This window comes from Penicillium angulare, assembly GCF_028827245.1.
Source record: "Penicillium angulare strain IBT 27051 chromosome Unknown utg000003l_segment0_segment0, whole genome shotgun sequence".
Taxonomy (NCBI): Eukaryota; Fungi; Ascomycota; class Eurotiomycetes; order Eurotiales; family Aspergillaceae; genus Penicillium; species Penicillium angulare.
The window spans coordinates 2,725,221-2,742,923 of record NW_026623162.1 but is presented as its reverse complement, the minus strand read 5'-3'; the positions used below and the strand labels follow the sequence as shown (position 1 = coordinate 2,742,923).

The 17,703-nt window shown below is 47.3% G+C and overlaps 7 protein-coding genes across 7 annotated transcripts; 3 read left to right on the top strand and 4 right to left on the bottom strand.

Annotated features, from left to right (window-relative positions):
- Positions 1-604: 604 nt before the first annotated feature.
- N7478_003171 (class I SAM-dependent methyltransferase) lies at positions 605-1,492 on the bottom strand (the record flags this gene model as incomplete). Its single annotated transcript, XM_056919385.1, has 2 exons — positions 605-1,279; positions 1,352-1,492. The coding sequence occupies 2 exons, from the start codon at positions 1,490-1,492 to the stop codon at positions 605-607; spliced, it is 816 nt and encodes a 271-aa protein (XP_056782543.1).
- A 954-nt stretch (positions 1,493-2,446) lies between these two features.
- On the top strand, positions 2,447-3,916 carry N7478_003170 (SYLF and SH3 domain-containing protein; the record flags this gene model as incomplete). The annotated part of the gene is made up of 4 exons (XM_056919384.1): positions 2,447-2,489; positions 2,570-2,673; positions 2,763-3,826; positions 3,898-3,916. The coding sequence occupies 4 exons, from the start codon at positions 2,447-2,449 to the stop codon at positions 3,914-3,916; spliced, it is 1,230 nt and encodes a 409-aa protein (XP_056782542.1).
- Positions 3,917-5,733: 1,817 nt separating this feature from the next.
- N7478_003169 (putative telomere silencing protein Zds1) lies at positions 5,734-8,897 on the top strand (the record flags this gene model as incomplete). Its single annotated transcript, XM_056919383.1, has 3 exons — positions 5,734-5,927; positions 6,184-8,616; positions 8,682-8,897. The coding sequence occupies exons 1-3, from the start codon at positions 5,922-5,924 to the stop codon at positions 8,895-8,897; spliced, it is 2,655 nt and encodes an 884-aa protein (XP_056782541.1). The 5' UTR covers positions 5,734-5,921.
- Positions 8,898-9,772: 875 nt separating this feature from the next.
- Positions 9,773-11,556, bottom strand: N7478_003168 (Zn(II)2Cys6 transcription factor domain-containing protein; the record flags this gene model as incomplete). Its single annotated transcript, XM_056919382.1, has 3 exons — positions 9,773-10,510; positions 10,630-11,403; positions 11,500-11,556. The coding sequence occupies 3 exons, from the start codon at positions 11,554-11,556 to the stop codon at positions 9,773-9,775; spliced, it is 1,569 nt and encodes a 522-aa protein (XP_056782540.1).
- Positions 11,557-12,192: 636 nt separating this feature from the next.
- On the top strand, positions 12,193-13,321 carry N7478_003167 (uncharacterized protein; the record flags this gene model as incomplete). The annotated part of the gene is made up of 2 exons (XM_056919381.1): positions 12,193-12,311; positions 12,379-13,321. 2 exons carry the CDS (start codon positions 12,193-12,195, stop codon positions 13,319-13,321), a joined length of 1,062 nt encoding a protein of 353 aa, XP_056782539.1.
- Positions 13,322-13,507: 186 nt separating this feature from the next.
- Positions 13,508-14,865, bottom strand: N7478_003166 (NAD(P)/FAD-dependent oxidoreductase; the record flags this gene model as incomplete). The annotated part of the gene is made up of 2 exons (XM_056919380.1): positions 13,508-13,697; positions 13,775-14,865. 2 exons carry the CDS (start codon positions 14,863-14,865, stop codon positions 13,508-13,510), a joined length of 1,281 nt encoding a protein of 426 aa, XP_056782538.1.
- Positions 14,866-15,049: 184 nt separating this feature from the next.
- Positions 15,050-17,403, bottom strand: N7478_003165 (Zn(II)2Cys6 transcription factor; the record flags this gene model as incomplete). The annotated part of the gene is made up of 7 exons (XM_056919379.1): positions 15,050-15,529; positions 15,583-16,475; positions 16,528-16,835; positions 16,897-17,001; positions 17,065-17,120; positions 17,171-17,291; positions 17,345-17,403. The coding sequence occupies 7 exons, from the start codon at positions 17,401-17,403 to the stop codon at positions 15,050-15,052; spliced, it is 2,022 nt and encodes a 673-aa protein (XP_056782537.1).
- Positions 17,404-17,703: the final 300 nt, after the last annotated feature.

The window sequence follows — 17,703 nt, the reverse complement described above, 5'->3', positions numbered from 1 at the left end:
TCCCCGAATCCCCGATTACGGAAGGCCAGAGCGGCCATGCTCGTTTTCATTTCAACAAGCAGTGACATTATAAGCCAATTTCAAACATTACTTACCTATTAAACATTGAAGAGGGGAATGCCTGGTGGCAGTACAAGATAGCCGCACTCGGGCAAACGACAAGAAAATCCACACCTATAAAGGTATCATGGTGCACAGCATAGGACTATCTGTATGGAGGCATACATAGTAAGAGAGTATCATAAGTATATCCATGGATGATATAATTATTCTGTCAAGCTTTTTTTTATATAAAACGTATATTCGCAAGTTTCTGAATCCCGTGACTTCGCGTAACATTTTCTGGGAGATCGAACCTCCCACTACTGTATCTGTAAAGGCAGTCCCCGGATATCACCTTGAACCTTGGAAGTTGAGCTTGCAATCTACTGTCTTAAGGTATATCTTCAAGATATAACCTTTCTTTATCTATAAGTGAGCTTACTAGTTTGATTCAAGGTATTTATAGAAGACATTTCTCTATTTATCTTTCTATTTATCTTTCAATCTATGTAGAGCTTATAGTATATAGTTACGATATTCGAACCTCGAAACTAAGGCACTATTACTGCATCTCCACGGTCCATCTCAACCGACAACCCCCGGAAGCCATGTTCTTAAAGTTCTCATCATCCTCTAACACACAGTCAAACTTCCACTCAGTATCCGTTGCCTTTGCAGCTTCACTCCATATCCCAGAGAGCGACCGCTTATTATGAAGAAAAATCGTATCAAAACCCGGTGGTACATCGCTGAATGGTCCTGCGGAACGAGTGCTACCAAAATTGACTCCAGTGATAATTGAACCCTTGCCGGGAGCCATCAGATCGATCATACGCTTTGCTACGTCCAACTGCTTCTTCCAGTCGAACATATGCATAAAATATCCAGAGTTCATGATGCTGATCTTCTTTGCCAAAGCAGTGAGTTCTGGAGTGTCCTTGAAAAAGTCTTGGACAAGGAACTTGCATTCTAGCGTGGAATTGTCTTGGAAGAACTCATAGCCAAGGTCGATATACGCTTGTTGTATCTCCAGACCAATCAAGTTCTCGCCTGGTGCTCCGTCTTGAACGAGTCGCCGTAGGTCTTGTCCGAGACCACATCCGATATCTAACAGCAAACTGCCTGACCGGGCTTGCTTGGTCACTTCCTGATAGAGAGGCGAGCGGGATAGATCGAGGTGTAGGAATAAAAACTGCTGGAAGCAAGGGTATCTAAGCACATTCCAGCCCTTTCTCGCCTATATAGATAGGGCTTGTCAGTCAAATACCAATAGGGTTGAAAAGGGTGGTGTATTTGATTTGAAACTGACAATGTACTTCACATGCGATTCTATGTTCTCAGGCTTCATTTTGGTATACGTTTGGAGGAGCTGTCCTCCTTCTCCATTGATAAGCTCAGATGCATCAATCTCATCGCCCCAGGAGGGAAAAGTTTCAACTCGCGAAGTCATGTTATTTTGGATTTCTGGTGATGAGTATTTGCTTTTGAGTTGTGAGAAGGTTTGCTTCCACAGAAATTGTCAATAAGAGCTGGACTCTCAGTACTAGTAATCATTTAGGACTCGGAATTGTTCGGAGACAAAGAAAAATTTCAAACAAAGGAAATCTGTAAATAAAGAATTCACATTCGACTTCAAATTATTTATACATATTTTGATTATTGAGGTGAGCGCTTGGAATCTGCAACATTCACATCCTGTTTTTAATCATGTCAGACTATACTTACAATTGGCTTCGGTATAGAGCTGCGATCTCGTTCTCTAGGGCCATATCGTCTTCAAAATTGCCGGCGGTACGATACAATATTATCACAATATTATCGCCAAGCCAGAGGCCTGGCGATGCAATAGACGATATCGCATCGTAAAAACTCAAAAGCTACGACAATATCGTCCAGCGATAGTATCATGCGCAGCCCTACTTCAGTAAGTTGTAATGAGCAAATAGGTAGTCCAAGGTTTTGTTACCATGGCTTGAATGCGGCTACTGCTGGAAGCGAGGCTGTGCCCCATGACTGCTGCGCCACTAATGAACGTTTGGAGTTGTGGGGGTATAATTCATAAGAAGAGCTGGATTGTCTGCAATTAGTAGAGGTGTAGGTGTTTTAGGATATGATTGGAGACAAAAAGAACCTGCAAACAAATTATCACTCATATTCAAATATATCTAAGAATATTTTTTGATTATTGAAGTGAACCCTTGGAATCTACAACCATCGGTACTTCATCCGCCCTATTGTTTACGAACCGCTGTTGTCCCGCGTCCGCCGTCATTGGGTCCACCTCCTAGCCCCATCGCCCTGACTAACCTGCCCGACCTTTCGAGTCTCCGATCAACCATCCTGCCTCTTTCAGTTTCCTCCCCTTTCAGTCTTCCTTCATTTTCCGCCGACGACTGCCTTCAGGATGCCTCTCGGGATCCATAACCCTCTGCCGTCGTCTTTGGCCAGTAAGTCTTTCTCAATTTGCCCTGCCCACTTCCCCGCAATTGCTCTCGGCATCTCCGGCTGACAATCATCTTCTGATTAGGTGAATGCAAGAAGGTAGCGAAAATCTTAACATCCTTCGTCGACCCTAAGCAGGCTTTCGGTCCAGACAAGGTTATCCCTCCAGAGATTCTGGCTGGCGCTAAGGTGAGGAAGAGAAGAAAAAGAAAAAAAAAAGAAAAATCGTTATAGCGGGGTTGAGGGGGTGGACACGCTAACATATGATGCCAAAACAGGGGTTAGCGATTCTCACGGTCTTGAAAGCTGGTTTCATTGGTTCTGGTCGATTCGGTTCGGGTATCGTTGTTGCTCGTCTTGCTGATGGCACTTGGTCCGCTCCATCTGCCATCGCGACCGCTGGCGCAGGTGTCGGTGGCCAGATTGGTTTCGAACTGACTGACTTTGTTTTCATCCTCAACGATGCCTCGGCTGTTCGCACATTCTCCCAATTCGGTACACTCACGCTGGGTGGTAACGTCTCGCTCGCCGCAGGACCCGTCGGTCGAAATGCAGAAGCTGCCGGTGCGGCTAGTACAAAGGGTGTTGCTGCCATCTTCTCCTACTCCAAGACTAAGGGTCTATTCGCCGGAGTCAGTTTAGAGGGTAGTATGCTGGTCGAGCGCAAGGATGCCAATCAGAAGATGTACCAAAGCCGTGTTTCGGCTAACCAACTTCTCACTGGTACTGTGCGCGCTCCGCCATCTACTGATGCATTGATGCGCGTGCTCAATTCGCGCATCTTCCAAGGAAATGCCCGCGCCTCCGGGGACGCAATGTACAATGATGTGCCGGTCTACGATGAAAGCCATGACGATGTAGTTTGGGAAGGTCGGAGAGGTGAAGCCTATGGCCAAGGCGTACAACGGGAGCGGTCGAATACCCAACAAGATGATTACGAATATCGCGACAAGCCGCGCCGGGCAAATACCTGGGCAGATGATGTTTATGATCGCCCGGCAGGAGGGCTGGGTCGCTCGGCAACGACACGTACTGCTGCTCCTCCTCCCGATTATGAGAATGGATATGGACGTAGCCGAAGCAATACGTATGAAGACGAATATTCCTACTCAGACCGTCGACCGACCCGACCTAGCGCCCCCAAACCGGTCTTCGGGCAACGGACGGGTGGAGGCGCAGGACTTCGGCAGGACCAGGCGGTTGCGCTTTTCACATTTGATGCAGACCAAGAAGGTGATCTGGGGTTCAAAAAGGGCGAAGTCATCACCATTATCAAGCGAACAGAGAAGGCAGAGGATTGGTGGACGGGGCGGATCGGCGATCGTGTCGGCATCTTCCCAAGGTAAGCCTCACCATCAATCACCACACTCATCCTCACCATTTACGATCTTACCAAGCTAATTATGATTGCAGTAACTATGTCGGCGCCTAGATTTCTCATGCGTTCAGCTATGTTAGTGCAGCATCCTCATTATGATTTGTGGACATGCAAAGGCACATCATGTGGTCGATGAGGATTGACGAATATACATTTGGGCGTGTCTGGATTCGTTGCTTTTTCTTTTGTTTCATATCTCCACCCATTTTTTAGCACATCTTGCCTTCTGTTTTGCACTCTTAAATCCCAGTTCAAGAATTTGTCATTCTCCTGTTCGGTTTTCAGCTCTGAGGACATAGCATGTATGTACCTGGTCTACGGCGCGGTGGAATTACGTTATTTGTGTTTTACGTAGTGGATTCCCCTTACTCAGTCTGCATGTTCCTAGAGGCCTTATTCCATCTACTCTTCTACTTATCTATCTGTCATCATTTCGTACGGATAATCTTTTCAAATCTTGGTTTAGTTTTGATTCAAATAGACCCATGACCTGCTTAGTATGATCATCTTTAGACCTTTATTTGGGAGTACACACTTGAGTGAACAGGCTTACGCGAATGTTTGCACGACCTGCAGCTACATAGTTCTACCATTTTTCCTAGTCCGACGCCCGTATGTAGAGTAACCCGACTTTTCTTGTTACCTACTGTATTATTATCTCATGATTGGAAGGGGCAAGGCAAGACTAAGAGCGGCCCCTGAGCCCTAGACCCTTGCTTTGTTAGTTGTCCGCGAATTGGCAGGAGATATATTGTTGTGGGTGGGGTTCTGTGCCACTGGAGAATGTGTTGTTCTGAAACAATGAAAGGACAAAAAGGGAAAGAGAAACAGAAAGTCAGACCAAAGCATAACTCTTAAAGGTCTTGGGGTTTGAACTAAGAGTGGAATGAATGGCTTTCGCATTATATAGAATTGTATAGATAAAGAATAACATAGTGAGGCGACTTAACTTCCAGAGCCGCAAGCTAGTCATCCTGGAATCAGTTGAGTTGGAAAAAAATTAAATAAATAAATTAAAGAGAACACATGATCAATTATTGCCTATATGTGGGTGTATTATTATTCTATAGTTCCAGGGAATGACATGTAGTACTTTCAAGGTTGTCACGTCCGGCGAAGTTGAAATTCAAACCAATAGGTGAATCATGAACTACAGACCAAAGTCAACCCACCACGAGGACTAGTATAGAACTGGTGTTGAGATCGGGTCACCCGTCGATCGTGACTAGATTGGACTGCAGGTCATGCGTAGTCTGCAGTACGTAAATCCAGCAGTTGAGCCTTGGAACCTTGGGGGGGGGGGGGGGGGTTGAGTTGATAAATTTCTCACTAAATTCCAGCTGGGTAGTGTATGTATGTATTCATATGTATCGATATGCATCGATATGCATGCATGTTACGTCAGTAAAGTGGATGAGTGCGTATGGGGTGGTTCCAGGGTTGCTGTATTCGTCTCAAAGGTGGATGGTGTTCATGGATAGCGTGGATCGACTCCATTGTCTGGTTTTCACCTCCCAAACAGAGCCTGATGATCGTCCTTGGGCCAGGCTCTATGGGCCGTTTCTGTGCCTTGTTGCCAAAAAGTGGAGACCCCAGGTCAAATGGAGAAAAAAGAATGGACGATTTAGGGATTTTAGCCCGTAGAGTTTAAAGAGAAAACTGGAGATTATTAGCAGAGGAACAATCCCAGAGAGGGAATAGTAGAGAAGAGAGAAGAGAGAAGAGAGAGGAGAGAGAGAGAGAGAGAGATAGAGTAAAGAGGCCAATTTAAAGATGTCAGGTGCTGGCGACCGAACACTAACTCCGCCCGCTAAATTATCATCAATCCCCAACATTCCCCATTTCTTCCCATTCTTTGCTTCTTTGATCCCTCTGATCTACCCTCTTTCCTTCAAATGACGGTTGGTCTAGGGCCATTTCTTTCCGTTCCGTTTCCCCCGCTTCGATGAACCTTCTCCTTCTCGTGGTACATTGACCCTTCTGTCCCCTCCTCTCCCTGAGAGAGCCCCATCTTCAGGGTCAACTGTGGGCTATTTTGGTTCCTGTGTAGTTGGTTCCCATGCAGGTATGTATTTTAACTACTTTTTCCTTTGTCTATTCCCTTCCGACTTTACTGCTTTCCCACACAAAGAGCTTGGGGGAAGAAAAAAGGCGTCGTGATTGTCTGCTTGCTCACCCCTCTCTCGACATCCACCGGGGACCCCTCCAATGCCTATCACCAAACCCCCATGCGCCGAAATGATACCCCATTGATTAGGGACCCTGGCCTGGATTGATTCGCCATTGCCATTCAATGCTGACCATCTTTTCACCTTTCCTAGGCTTCCACGACTGCCCCTGAGGCTGGTGGAGGACACGCGACGCGGAGAGGGCATGGTCCCCATCTGTCGATTAGCGACCCTAGCCACCATGTGACAGAGGCCATCGGGCATATGTACGACGATGACTACGACCGCAATGATGCAAGGCGTCTGAGCTATATAGCATCTCCGCATGCGGAGTCCATCACCACTATTCCGCGAGGCGCCGCGATCCCCGACTCCCCACACACATCGAAGCGAAATTCGCCGATCGAAGACCAGTCCAAACCAACAAATGGGCACCTTCGCCCACCACTGGCCACCCACCGATCCTTTGACCGGGAGAGTGACTCCAGGTCTCCCGATCTGACTCGATCGCCGTCGGAAACCGCGACCTCTTCGTTCCCTCTCAATGATATTGACTACGAATCGGACCCCGCTGCGGTTGTTCAAGAACTGAATAATCTTGCTGCCATTCGGCGCATGTCAATGGATGTAGCAGCTGCCGGCGATCCCGACCTTCCATCATTTGGAAATAACCTCGCTATTCCGTCTCTCCCACCCTCCCCGACCGCCGATGAGAATGATGCGTCTCGGTTATTTTGGGTGCCCGCGAGTTTACACCCAGAGTTGGCACCCAAAGAATTCAAGTCGTTTCTTGATAGCAAGACCGACTTGATTAAGCGGAAATCAGGCGACTTTTCTTCTCTGGGACCTGAACGTCAAGGATCACAGAGTAGTCTTCGTCGGAAACGGTCTATGTTGTCAAAACAAATCGATAATTCTGCAGGATATACAGATGGAGCGGAACGATTGGAACGCCAGCGCTCACAGGCAAGCAAGCGAGATGGCATGCTGAGTCCGAATCTACAACAGCTGGAAACTTTGGTGGATGATTCTCCGTCGAATAAAGATGACTTGATTCAAGACATGCAAAATGCAAGCATTTCTGCAAGCGAGGATAAGCCTATTTTACCGCCAGCACCCCCAGGTCATAGCCTACGACGGTCGACACGGACGCAATATAGAAAGGGAAGCTTGAAAAAGGGCGAGAAGGCTCCCTATTCCAAACGAATAGGTAGAGGTCTCTCGGAATCTGCCGATTCACCTCCATCCATTGTTTCCCCACCGGATGCTGCCCCAATCCTGGGGTTAACCCGGGTTTCATCAGATGCTGGCCCAGCAACTCGCACAGCACGGTCAGGGTCTACTTCGTCCAGGGGCACTTATACACCTGGCTCTGCAACCAGTTCAACATTCGATACAATTATTGACAGGCCGGAGGCCGAAAGTGATGCTATGTCAACTCCTGTGCAACAGGAAAGCGCAACCAATCAGCTCGACGCCGAGGCACAGGCAAATGCCGCCACATACGCACGGCAATGGCAATCACGAATCAGCTCCAATGGTCGATCTAAGCACGTACCACCCGCTGAGCAAAATGTCCCTTCTATTGTCGAATCGCAAGCCGACGATTCAAATCGCGCATCGCCGAGCCCAACTTCACAATCCAGTCGTTCTATTGAACGCGATACGCCTTCTGCACACTCATCCAAGACGGGTCAATATGCGGATACGACACCAAACAAACGATCTTTGATGAGTCCCAATCGCCAGGGCAGAGAAACAACTCCGACACTCAATGACTTTGCGAACAACCCTCAGATGATACCAGGAAATAGCACTCGTACAGATAGTCTGTCGTTCATCCCAACAATTCCCGAAGAGCGAAAACCCGACGAACGAAAGGCAGAGAGCAAAAAGTCAAAGAAAGATGAGGGCAGCCGCAAGTCAAGTTGGCATTGGCTTTTGGGTAGTGAAGAGAAGGACAAAAAGAAGGATAAAGAAAGCGACTCAAGAAGAGCGAAAACGAAAAGTGCAGAAAAGGCTCACAGTACCACTACTCGTTCTGAAGTATCCGCTCAGTCATCATTGGACACTACTCCCAAGGGCCGAGAAAGCCTTATTTTAGATCGCCTTGACCCGAAACTGGAGGAGGAGCGGCGGAAAGATGGAGCTCGAAGAGCTTCCGGAGATAAGAAAGAGAAGGATGGCATTTTCTCCTCAATATTCGGTGGTGGTAGAAAGAAGCATAGTGGAGATGGTCATCACAGGAAGAACTCCTCCCGAAACTTATCTCCTGATCCTCCAGTACGGGAGCTACGGGCTGATGTCGACTACCCATGGACTCGTTTCTCTATTTTGGAAGAACGTGCAATTTATCGGATGGCTCATATCAAGCTGGCAAATCCCCGGCGCGCTCTCTACTCTCAGGTGTTGCTGAGTAACTTCATGTACTCATATCTAGAAAAGGTGCAACAGATGCACCCGCAGATGATGGTGGCTTCCTCGGGATCTCAAAGATTATCTAGGTCTCGAGAACGAGAACAACAACAGCAGCAGCAGCAGCAGCAGCAGCCAGATGAGTACTTACAATATCAGCGATACCAAGAAGTAAGCAGAGAACCGATCTTCCAAGAGTCGGAACAAGTAACTGACGGGTGAATTTTCATGAACAGGCACAAGAGCAACAACACTACGGGGACAGTGGATATGATGACGGATCCATGTATGACTACGACGATGATCCACGCGATCGCTACCAGGCTCACGGACATGATAAGCATGGCTACGAGAATGGCCATGCTTACGACTCGGGGCATTACCAGTATGGACATTCGTCCTTTGGTGACGACGTCCAACTGGATGACGACGATGACGATGACATGTGGTGAAACAACGCTTGATGGTTTTTCACTCTTTTTCTCTTCTGCTGCCTGCCATTATGCGTTCTGATTTTCTGAAGCCAACGGAAATACCCAATCCACGCGTTTGTCAGTCCAGGTTATTCCCCAAAAACTGTACACATCAAGGTTCATCCCCTTTACCATTTCCACCCATGTCCCACCTTTCTATCCTTTTATTCCCTTCTACGCCTTTTATAATGCTATTGATGCATCCATCGACCCAAGCAGCCACGGGCCCATGCATTTGCGCATATATCAGGTCCGAGGGGATAAAAGAAGTCACGTACGGACGTTACGGTGCATGCGCTCGACTGTATCCTATTTGGCCATTACTGGTCCTTTGCGCCGGTATACTGCAGTCCTAACTTTGCGCTCTACCATATAGTCTGTTCCCACACACACATGGTCTCATTTCTCTCTTCGCATAGCGCCTGGGGTTTGCTTTTACTTTTTTTCTTCTCTCTCTTGCGATCAAGCTGTCTTCCCGCTTCTCTTCTCCTTTCTTTTGGTTCTTACTTCCCGTGTCCATACAGCTCGGACTATTTATGTATTCTCCTCTTCTCCGAAACCTTTATATTTCCCCCTTCCTACGGGCCAGTCCATAATTATCATGATATTCGTATTTTGTTAATGCGGGTAGAAAACCATGACTTTGCATAGACACTCAGCCAAAGATATCAGATATTGGATCCAGCAGCAACACTTCGTCATTAATCGAGCAAACTTGAACTTCGCATGAAAGAATAACATATCTTCATTCTATATACATCTTGACCTCAGTGTTCAAGTGTTCAAATGGTATCTACTTAAAAGGTTCCCATATCTCATCAATACATGTATCTTCATCACCCAGTCTCCGGTCTTTATGTACCAGGATAATATCTCTCCCCATTATCCCGAAAAGAAACCCCCAACCTCAAATGTTCCGCCGTCCACTCCAACTCCTGATTCATCCGAAAGTGATCCCTAACTTTAAAATCCCCATGATAATCATTCAACGCAACCCGTAATTTTCCCTTCAACACCGAATCACTAGTAGCCGCCCACGCAGCCGTCAAACAAATGATCAAATACCCAGCGCCGACAGGCCTGTAAATCATCGACCTTTCCGCCAACGCCAAAACCTCCTCTGCAAGATAATTCGCATCAATCTGCACAGTAAAGTCACCATCCATCCCAAACGCTAGTGCCATATACTTTTCTAATGAATTAAGGATGCAGTTAAAAAATAAAGTCACAACAAGTCCGATCCCGTATGTGCGCTGATAATGGGCGTGGAAAAATTCGGTCACGAATTTCTCCTTGTCCTTTGGAACACCTGTCATGTCTATGCTTGATGCGTTGTTATCTACTGCTCGACTTCTTAATTCTTGGAGGTCCTGTTTGCAGTCTTGGTATAGTGTGCGGGCTTCGTTGTAGATGTTTGTTGGATCTGAAGCTGTTTGGAGGATTTGGCGACATTGTGGCATTAGATGGGGGCCTTTGGCGAGATTTTGGAGAATGCGACCTTCTGGTGTGTTTGCGTCGAATTCATTTCTAACGAGCTCGTCCCATTCTGTTGGGGTAAGGTTTATTCGGTCGTTAAGTAGACCTTCGAAGAGCTGTCGTTGTTAGTATCTTTGACTTGCACGGATAAATAATGGATTTGATCAATGCCTGCAAAATCATTTGGAGAAGTAATAATTCGGATAAATTCTCTGGGGGAAAGTGAAGACCTTACTACAGTGCCGCGCAATGATAGGAATAGTTTCTTTTCAAACATATCGCGTGGTGCATATTTCTTTCGCGCTTTAAGTATTAGAACTGCTCCTTCTGCATGTCCTGACCAGGCTTGACTTGTTTGACCCAGAAAGGCCTGACAAACCAACAGAACCATCACTGCGCATAACGTATTAGAGGACTGCGAATGAACTCCATCATCAAGGTATACCCGTAATGTCCTCAAAGCCTGAGAGTACTTTGTCAACGCCTCGACAGTCGCCCCATTACGTTCTATTCCACAGAATCCCGAGTGTGCAGCTGTTAACGCCTCAATAGAACGATCAAGAGCTTCATTTGTGCCTAAACGGCGTGGCACGTCTTCCAGAAATGTGCCGAACGTCCACCAAAGATTATACCGGAAGTGTGTAGTGCGGCTAATCGTGTGAATAAATCTGATTGCTAAGGGCGATAAAGCATTACTTGGATTTAGGACTGGAGACTCTGGTGGGAGGCGGATCTGCATCTTCTCTGGTTTGGTGGGTATAACGATTTTGAACACGAATTCGGAGGCATTGGTAATTGCCCCTGGGGATGAACTTGGAGACTGCGAGGTATTCGAGGACAGGGATGATGTACTTGGGGACTGTGAGCTTCGTTTTACAGCTTTAGCGTCAGGCTGCATGCTTGATTTGCATCGCTTCTCTTCTTGGAACTTGTAGCGCTGTTTTCCTGATCCCACGCATTGCAGATTAAGGCGAATGCAGCGTGAGCAGGAGGGTTGTGTCTCGTCGCACTGGAGTATACGTTAGTAACTTGAACTTGAACTTCAAATTTGGACTGGAGCGGAGATGTATAGAACATGGAAATAAATCATCTCATTAATACTAACTTTTTTCTTTTGCTTACGACATGCATCGCATGCGCGCCCTTTCGGAACGCCTGGCATTTTGCGACAAGAGACTGTTCTAAATTAAACTTGGTGGGGCTACGAAGACCCTGAACCGTGTCGGGGAAGATGGATCTTCATGCACGCTTGACGTCGAAGGCGGGAGAGAGATTAAAATCGTAGGGTCAAGGGAGCGCTGAGTGATGCCAGTGTAGGTATTCTTGTCGGCTACTGGACTGCGCTAGCAAAGGGCGGGTTTATGCGAAGTTCATGTTGAAGAACTTCGAGCGTCATCTGGAAGAGAGTATAGGCTAGTCTGTATTGGGTTCCATGGAGCGCGCTGGTTGAGCTCTGTGGTTCTGATTGGGTGAAATGTGGGGTATGGATGCATTATCCCGTGGGGGCTAAGTTGAATATGGATGCGATAGGTGCTTCTTGGCAGACGACAGAGATTTTGAGTTTATTTGGGTTGATGGGGCTGTTTTTTTTTAATTTCTAGTTATTCTTTTCTCGCGTGGCAGTGCGCTCAGCCTTAGGGATTGAGTCTGATCGTTACTCTTTTTGGGATGATGAAGCGCTGTACAGATCATGGATCGGGGGGTCAATGTGGTCTTTGTAAAATATTTAAGACACAAGAGTACCCATCTCAATTAAGTCTAATTATCCTTCAATCCTTTCTCATTCAAAATAGTCATCATGGGTTCCACCACAGATAGTTCTGTCAGTTATTACCTATACCAGCCCAGCCATGTACTACCAGCTGTCTTTGCAGCGGTAGTGGGCATATCAATGCTGTTGCATGTATTCCAGAATTTGTAAGGGTTCATCTCAATTTCACTCAAATTCCATGCTAACCAACCATTGCCAATTTAGTAACTATAGGTTCTGGCGCGTCACTTTCTTCGTTACATGGGGAGGAATTCTCTTCACAACCGGTTGGATCCTGCGCTGCATATCCAGCTACCATCCTGGCAACATGAACCTTTACATCGCACAATCCGTCTTCATCTACCTCGCACCACCAGTTTACTCCGCCGCCGCATACAATCTCGTCGGCCGACTGATGAACTACGTCCCCATGCACGCCGTTCTCAACCCAAACCGCGTCCTGATCTTCTTCGTCTACGTCGGTGCCGCAGTCGAAAGCATCACAGTCGCAGGTGCAGCAAAGAACGCCGCAGCTGGCTCAGATCTAAGCCAATATAAATCCGGTGGCATACTTATTGCCGCTGGTCTTATCCTTCAGGCAGTGGTGGAATGCCTCGTCGTCGCAATCGTCGTGACGTTCCACGTCCGTGCCGCCCGAGCAGGCCCCGTCCCTCGAAACGTGAAAACAGTTTGCTTCACTCTATATGGGACATCGACCTTTGTTCTGCTCCGTTGTATTTTCCGTGCCGTTGAAGCGTTCGAAATGTTTCAGAATATCGGCTGCAGTGAGAACTGTGGACCTATCCTCAGTAATGAGTGGTATCTTTATGCCTTCGAGCTGGGACCAATGTTGATCTTCACCTATTGGCTTAATCTCTTGCATCCTGGTCGCTATTTGCCAAGGGAGAAATGCAGATATCTCGATATGGATAAGTCTACTGAGCGTCACGGGCCTGGTTGGATTGATAACCGGTCGTCGTGGGCGACTATCGTTGACCCGCTTGATCTGGAGGGTATGAGGAAAGGCCAGCCTTCGCATGATACGTATTGGTTGAGACCAGAGGAGTTCCCGGTTTGTCAGGATGGTAGCTTTGCAGATGGGACTGCTTCGAATAAGAAATCTGGCTCCCGGAGTAGAAGGTACAGAGGGGTGAATTCTAAGGGAGCTGAGGTCTAGAAAAGCTATTTTTGTCATGAAATGGTCTGAGGGTGTTTCTTCATCGGAATTTTGTTGAACATTTGGGTATGATTCCTTATAATTTAGAAATGAATTACATAACGCATTGAAGGATTCAACCTCTATTCTGCTTGCATGGATACATTAGCACGTATGAGCATGGTTTGATTTTTGCCTTTAGGCTATCTATAGTTTTGCCTTTTCAAAGTCGTTAAGCCATCTCAGTGGTGGCCCAGCTCGGCTGCCATCACCCTTCATAGCGCCAGCACTACCAACCGGGGAATCCAATCGCCATTTCTTGCGCAGCTCCTCAGGAGCCTTGTTCTCAAAGCAGTCGGCAATATATTTACCCAGGACAGGCAGGAATTTGAATCCACTAAAAATAGGTTAGTCAAAGATTTACTTCGATTTGGGCGTCATTAGAGACAGGGATAGAGAAAAGAAGCAACTTACTGTCCAGCTCCACCAGTGGCAACGAACAGACCCTGAAGTCTCGGGTGCTGATCAATAATAAAGTCGCCCTTAGGAGTATCGGTATACCAGCAAAGGCGACGGTTGATCCACGGCCTGTTGGCGAATTTGGGGAAGAATTGACGCAGACCCGCACGTAGGTCCTCATCAGCGTCCTCGGGCAGAAAGCCTGTTTGAGCGTTGCTGCTTTCGAGTTTGGGCGTCGAGATGGTACGATCAAAGCCGTCGGTTTGAACAGTGACTTCGTTGGCATAGCCATAACCATGACGAGCGAGCTTCAAGATGTTCGAGCCTGGTGTAGGGGGGAAGCAGAATACACCGGAGCTCATATTAATCATGACAGGAGTAGAGTCCAAGGACCGCGCTTCTTCGGTGGTCAATTGTATGAAACCGACTGGCTGACCTGAGGAAGAAGCGGCATGCGCAACATCCAAAAGGCGATTTGTCCATGCACCAGTGCTCAGAATGACCTGGGAGGCAAGTAGATACCCACCACTGAGGAGGTTCACGCCCACGACCCGGGAGCCTTCTTTTCGTAGAGAAACAACGGTTCCGCGAGGTCCGGAGACAATAGATAGGCCCTCGACGCTGCATTTCGAGGCCAGCTTCTGGATACTGCCTGCAGCATCGGCCCAGCCACCAAGCCTGTTCAAGTAGCCGCTAAGGCCGGAGAGTTTGGCTTGAATGTTGGGATAAGACTCGAGCAACTGTGTAGCGTCTTTGAGGTCCTCAACTTTTCCACCGATCTCTAAAACGGTGCTCCTGGATTTCTCGATCCAGTCATTGCGGGGAGTCTCGGATAGCAATGCAAACCCAGATTCAAAGTACTGATCCTTGTATTCTGTGGTCCAGCCCTGGTAGGCTTCGCGGGCCATCTTGCAGTAGATTGGATCAGCATAGTCAATTCGAATAATTCGAGAAATATCCACGCTGCTTCCATCTACGACTGGAGGTGTGTAACGATCCAAAACTGTGATGTCTTCGTATCCTCGCTGCTTCAACTCAAGTGCGGTGGATAGGCCGAAAACGCCAGCACCCACAATCAAAATTGGATCACTTTTAGAGGGGGCCATTTTTCACTGGTGTTAAAATAAAGTGGGGGTTTATGAAAATGAAATGAGATATGAGTCTAGAGTAAATTAAAAGATTCAATGTGGAGGCGAATATGAGCAATCCGGCTATAAGCCGGGTTCTTGGCGTCCGGAGAACACGGAAGCGTGCCGGGTCCCGGGTCAACAGATTGATAGAACATATCAATCAGGATGGATTCAGGCTCAACCAATCTTCAAATGCCCGGTCATAGTCTTGTAGCTGCAGAATCAGCGTTTCTTCACTAGCAAAGTCCAGGCTAGGCTCTTCCGTCAAGTCCGTAGGGTTTATTGCAGGCATTTCAGAACCGGCCTCATCATGCTCCGTCTGCTCAGGAGGGTATGTGACACATTCCGACGCCACAGTCTTGTGTCCCGAAATTCCGGCGGATCCAATAAGTGCGAAATCTTGCTCTGCAATCATACCGGCCAATGGTATTCTCAGACTACTGGAACTTTCCTTAGCCAGAATCGGACCAAAGATATCGCCAGATGAGCTCGAGGATCTACTGGCATGAGAGTATGCGAGGATTTTCCAAAGTAAATGCAGATTGACGGACCACTTCCCTCGGGAGTTCAAGGAATTATTCGTTTCTACTGTTATGTCACCCGGAGAGATACTGCCGCGAAGCTGTTCTAGTTGCTTAGCCTGTTCAGATGTTAATAATGAATAATCGGGGGTTGAAGTTTGAGGGGTATCACCTGGCGATCAATATGTGGCCATCGATGACCCATTCTTTTTAAGAACCGAAGACATTTGTCAAATCCAGTCTGTGCCTTTTTACTAAAGTTTCTATCATCGGCAAAGCTGTGTTGGAGATAGATCGTCGCGACAATCGCGACACAATGACCGAGAGTTGGATCTGATACCTCGAAGTTTTTCGCTTCGGTCAGTTCAAGAAAGTGAATGATCCAGCCAGTGTGAAATGTGAGCTGCTCGAATGAATTTCGCAGGAATGACTGAGGCATAGTCCGCCTAAAGTTCCTCAGTCGCATAGAAAGAAGGAATGGGTGGTTGAGAAGGCATGGAACTGCATGCCAGGCCATCTGGAAGAACAGCCATGGTCCCCAATAATCACGGTTTGCTTGCAAATCTGCCATGGAGTGTTCGTGAAAACGGCTGGCATGAAGGCGGAATTGTAATGGCATGCAACTCTCATGTTCGGTGTGCCAATAATTTATCATGGTATAATCTGATTGTGGATGCCAAGGGGGATGTGTGTCATCCTTAGTATGATCCATTGCGTAATTTCCTGCCAGCGACCATAGCTCACTAGTATGTATCGTAGCTGCCACGATACTCATATCAGCATTTGCGCCCATATCGCCCTTTCTTACATCCTTTTTCGATATCCATGAGGCAAACGTGGGATGAGGAATCTCTCGACGAGCAGCCTGGTCTCCATTTCCTCCGAGTGGCCATTGCTGAGAAGATCCTTGGATATTTTTCAACTTTATTATACTTGCGTGGCATAGCTTTCGTTCATCCTTCTCCGTTTCTAGATTCTTTAAGAATTCCACACTAGCGCTTCGGATATTGCGGATAAAATAACTGGCCATGTTTGTATAAAACCCTGCTCGAACTAGCTGTCCGGCTTTATGGCAAAGTTAGTAAGGGGAAATTTCAATGATGTATGGGACTCTTACATGTGAATTCTAGCATGCTGAGAAGACAAAGTGTTTGAATTGTTGATAATTCTACATTGCCATGTGCTAGACGTGCCATTACCATTTGACATGCCTTTTCTGTGTTTAACCTTATCTGATCTTGAATTAATCTCTCCTTGAGGCCATTTCCGCGGAATCGAAGTCCCAGAGCCTCCATCGCAAGTAAAAGCTCGGGATCTCGGTTAATGAAAGATGTGGTAAAAGTTCTTTCCGGGAACAATGGCAAAGGCTGAGAATTACAAAATGTAAGATACAGTTGTACGGCCGATGTGTCTCGTGAGAGCTCTCTGTGATGCACGTCAGTTGAAGCTCGCCCTTATCGAAGTAAAGGGGGATTTTACTACTCACATGGAAGCGTTTAATATAGGCGTTGACACTGAGTGTCTTGGTGAATGCACTTGCGCATGTTGTAGACTATCAGGAGGCTCAGTACCCCCTCCGTGATTCTGTTTGCTGTCGCCTCGAAGTTAGGTCGTAGTCCCCCCAAAAAACGCCAGGCCAAGCCAGAGAACATACGTGATGTAATTGATCAACTGTTCAAGTCTATCCTCTATGCGACAAACGCGATCTTCCTGAATAACACTGTAAGCTTCATTCGACAGGTAGCAATCATGTTATTTACCATGTTCTTTGCAAAATCCGACCCTTCCTCGATAGTCTCGCCTGCATACACGCATCTTTGGCCCAGGCGCTCACAGTAGGAGCAAGTCGGCTTCTCTCCCGGACACCGTGATTTTTTCCGACTGAACAAAGATCAGCACAGGAAGCTGTGTTAAATTGACTGACTTCAACCTACCGACAGGGCTCGCAGGCCTGGCGGGCTCGCTTGGACGGCCGTTCTTCGGTAGACGCCATCTTTTCGGCAAAGGTCATCAGGTACGGATCTGCGTGCTGTTGAGCGCCATGGGAACTATTTTCGCGATAATACAGAGGATTTAGAAGAAGAACTCTAATTGGCTAGCAAGATCAGGTCATACTGCATGCATGGTGAATCGCAGGGGGCCAAGAAAGATAGGAATTGGCTGAGAAAAACGCGCCAGGTTCACGGGTAAATCCCGCCGGGTGGGAATCAGAGCTGGGAAACCGGGGGAGTGGGTCACTCGGCTTATGGAACGCCTCAAGTGCTAACTAGATAGCAGCCACTGTATATACTGT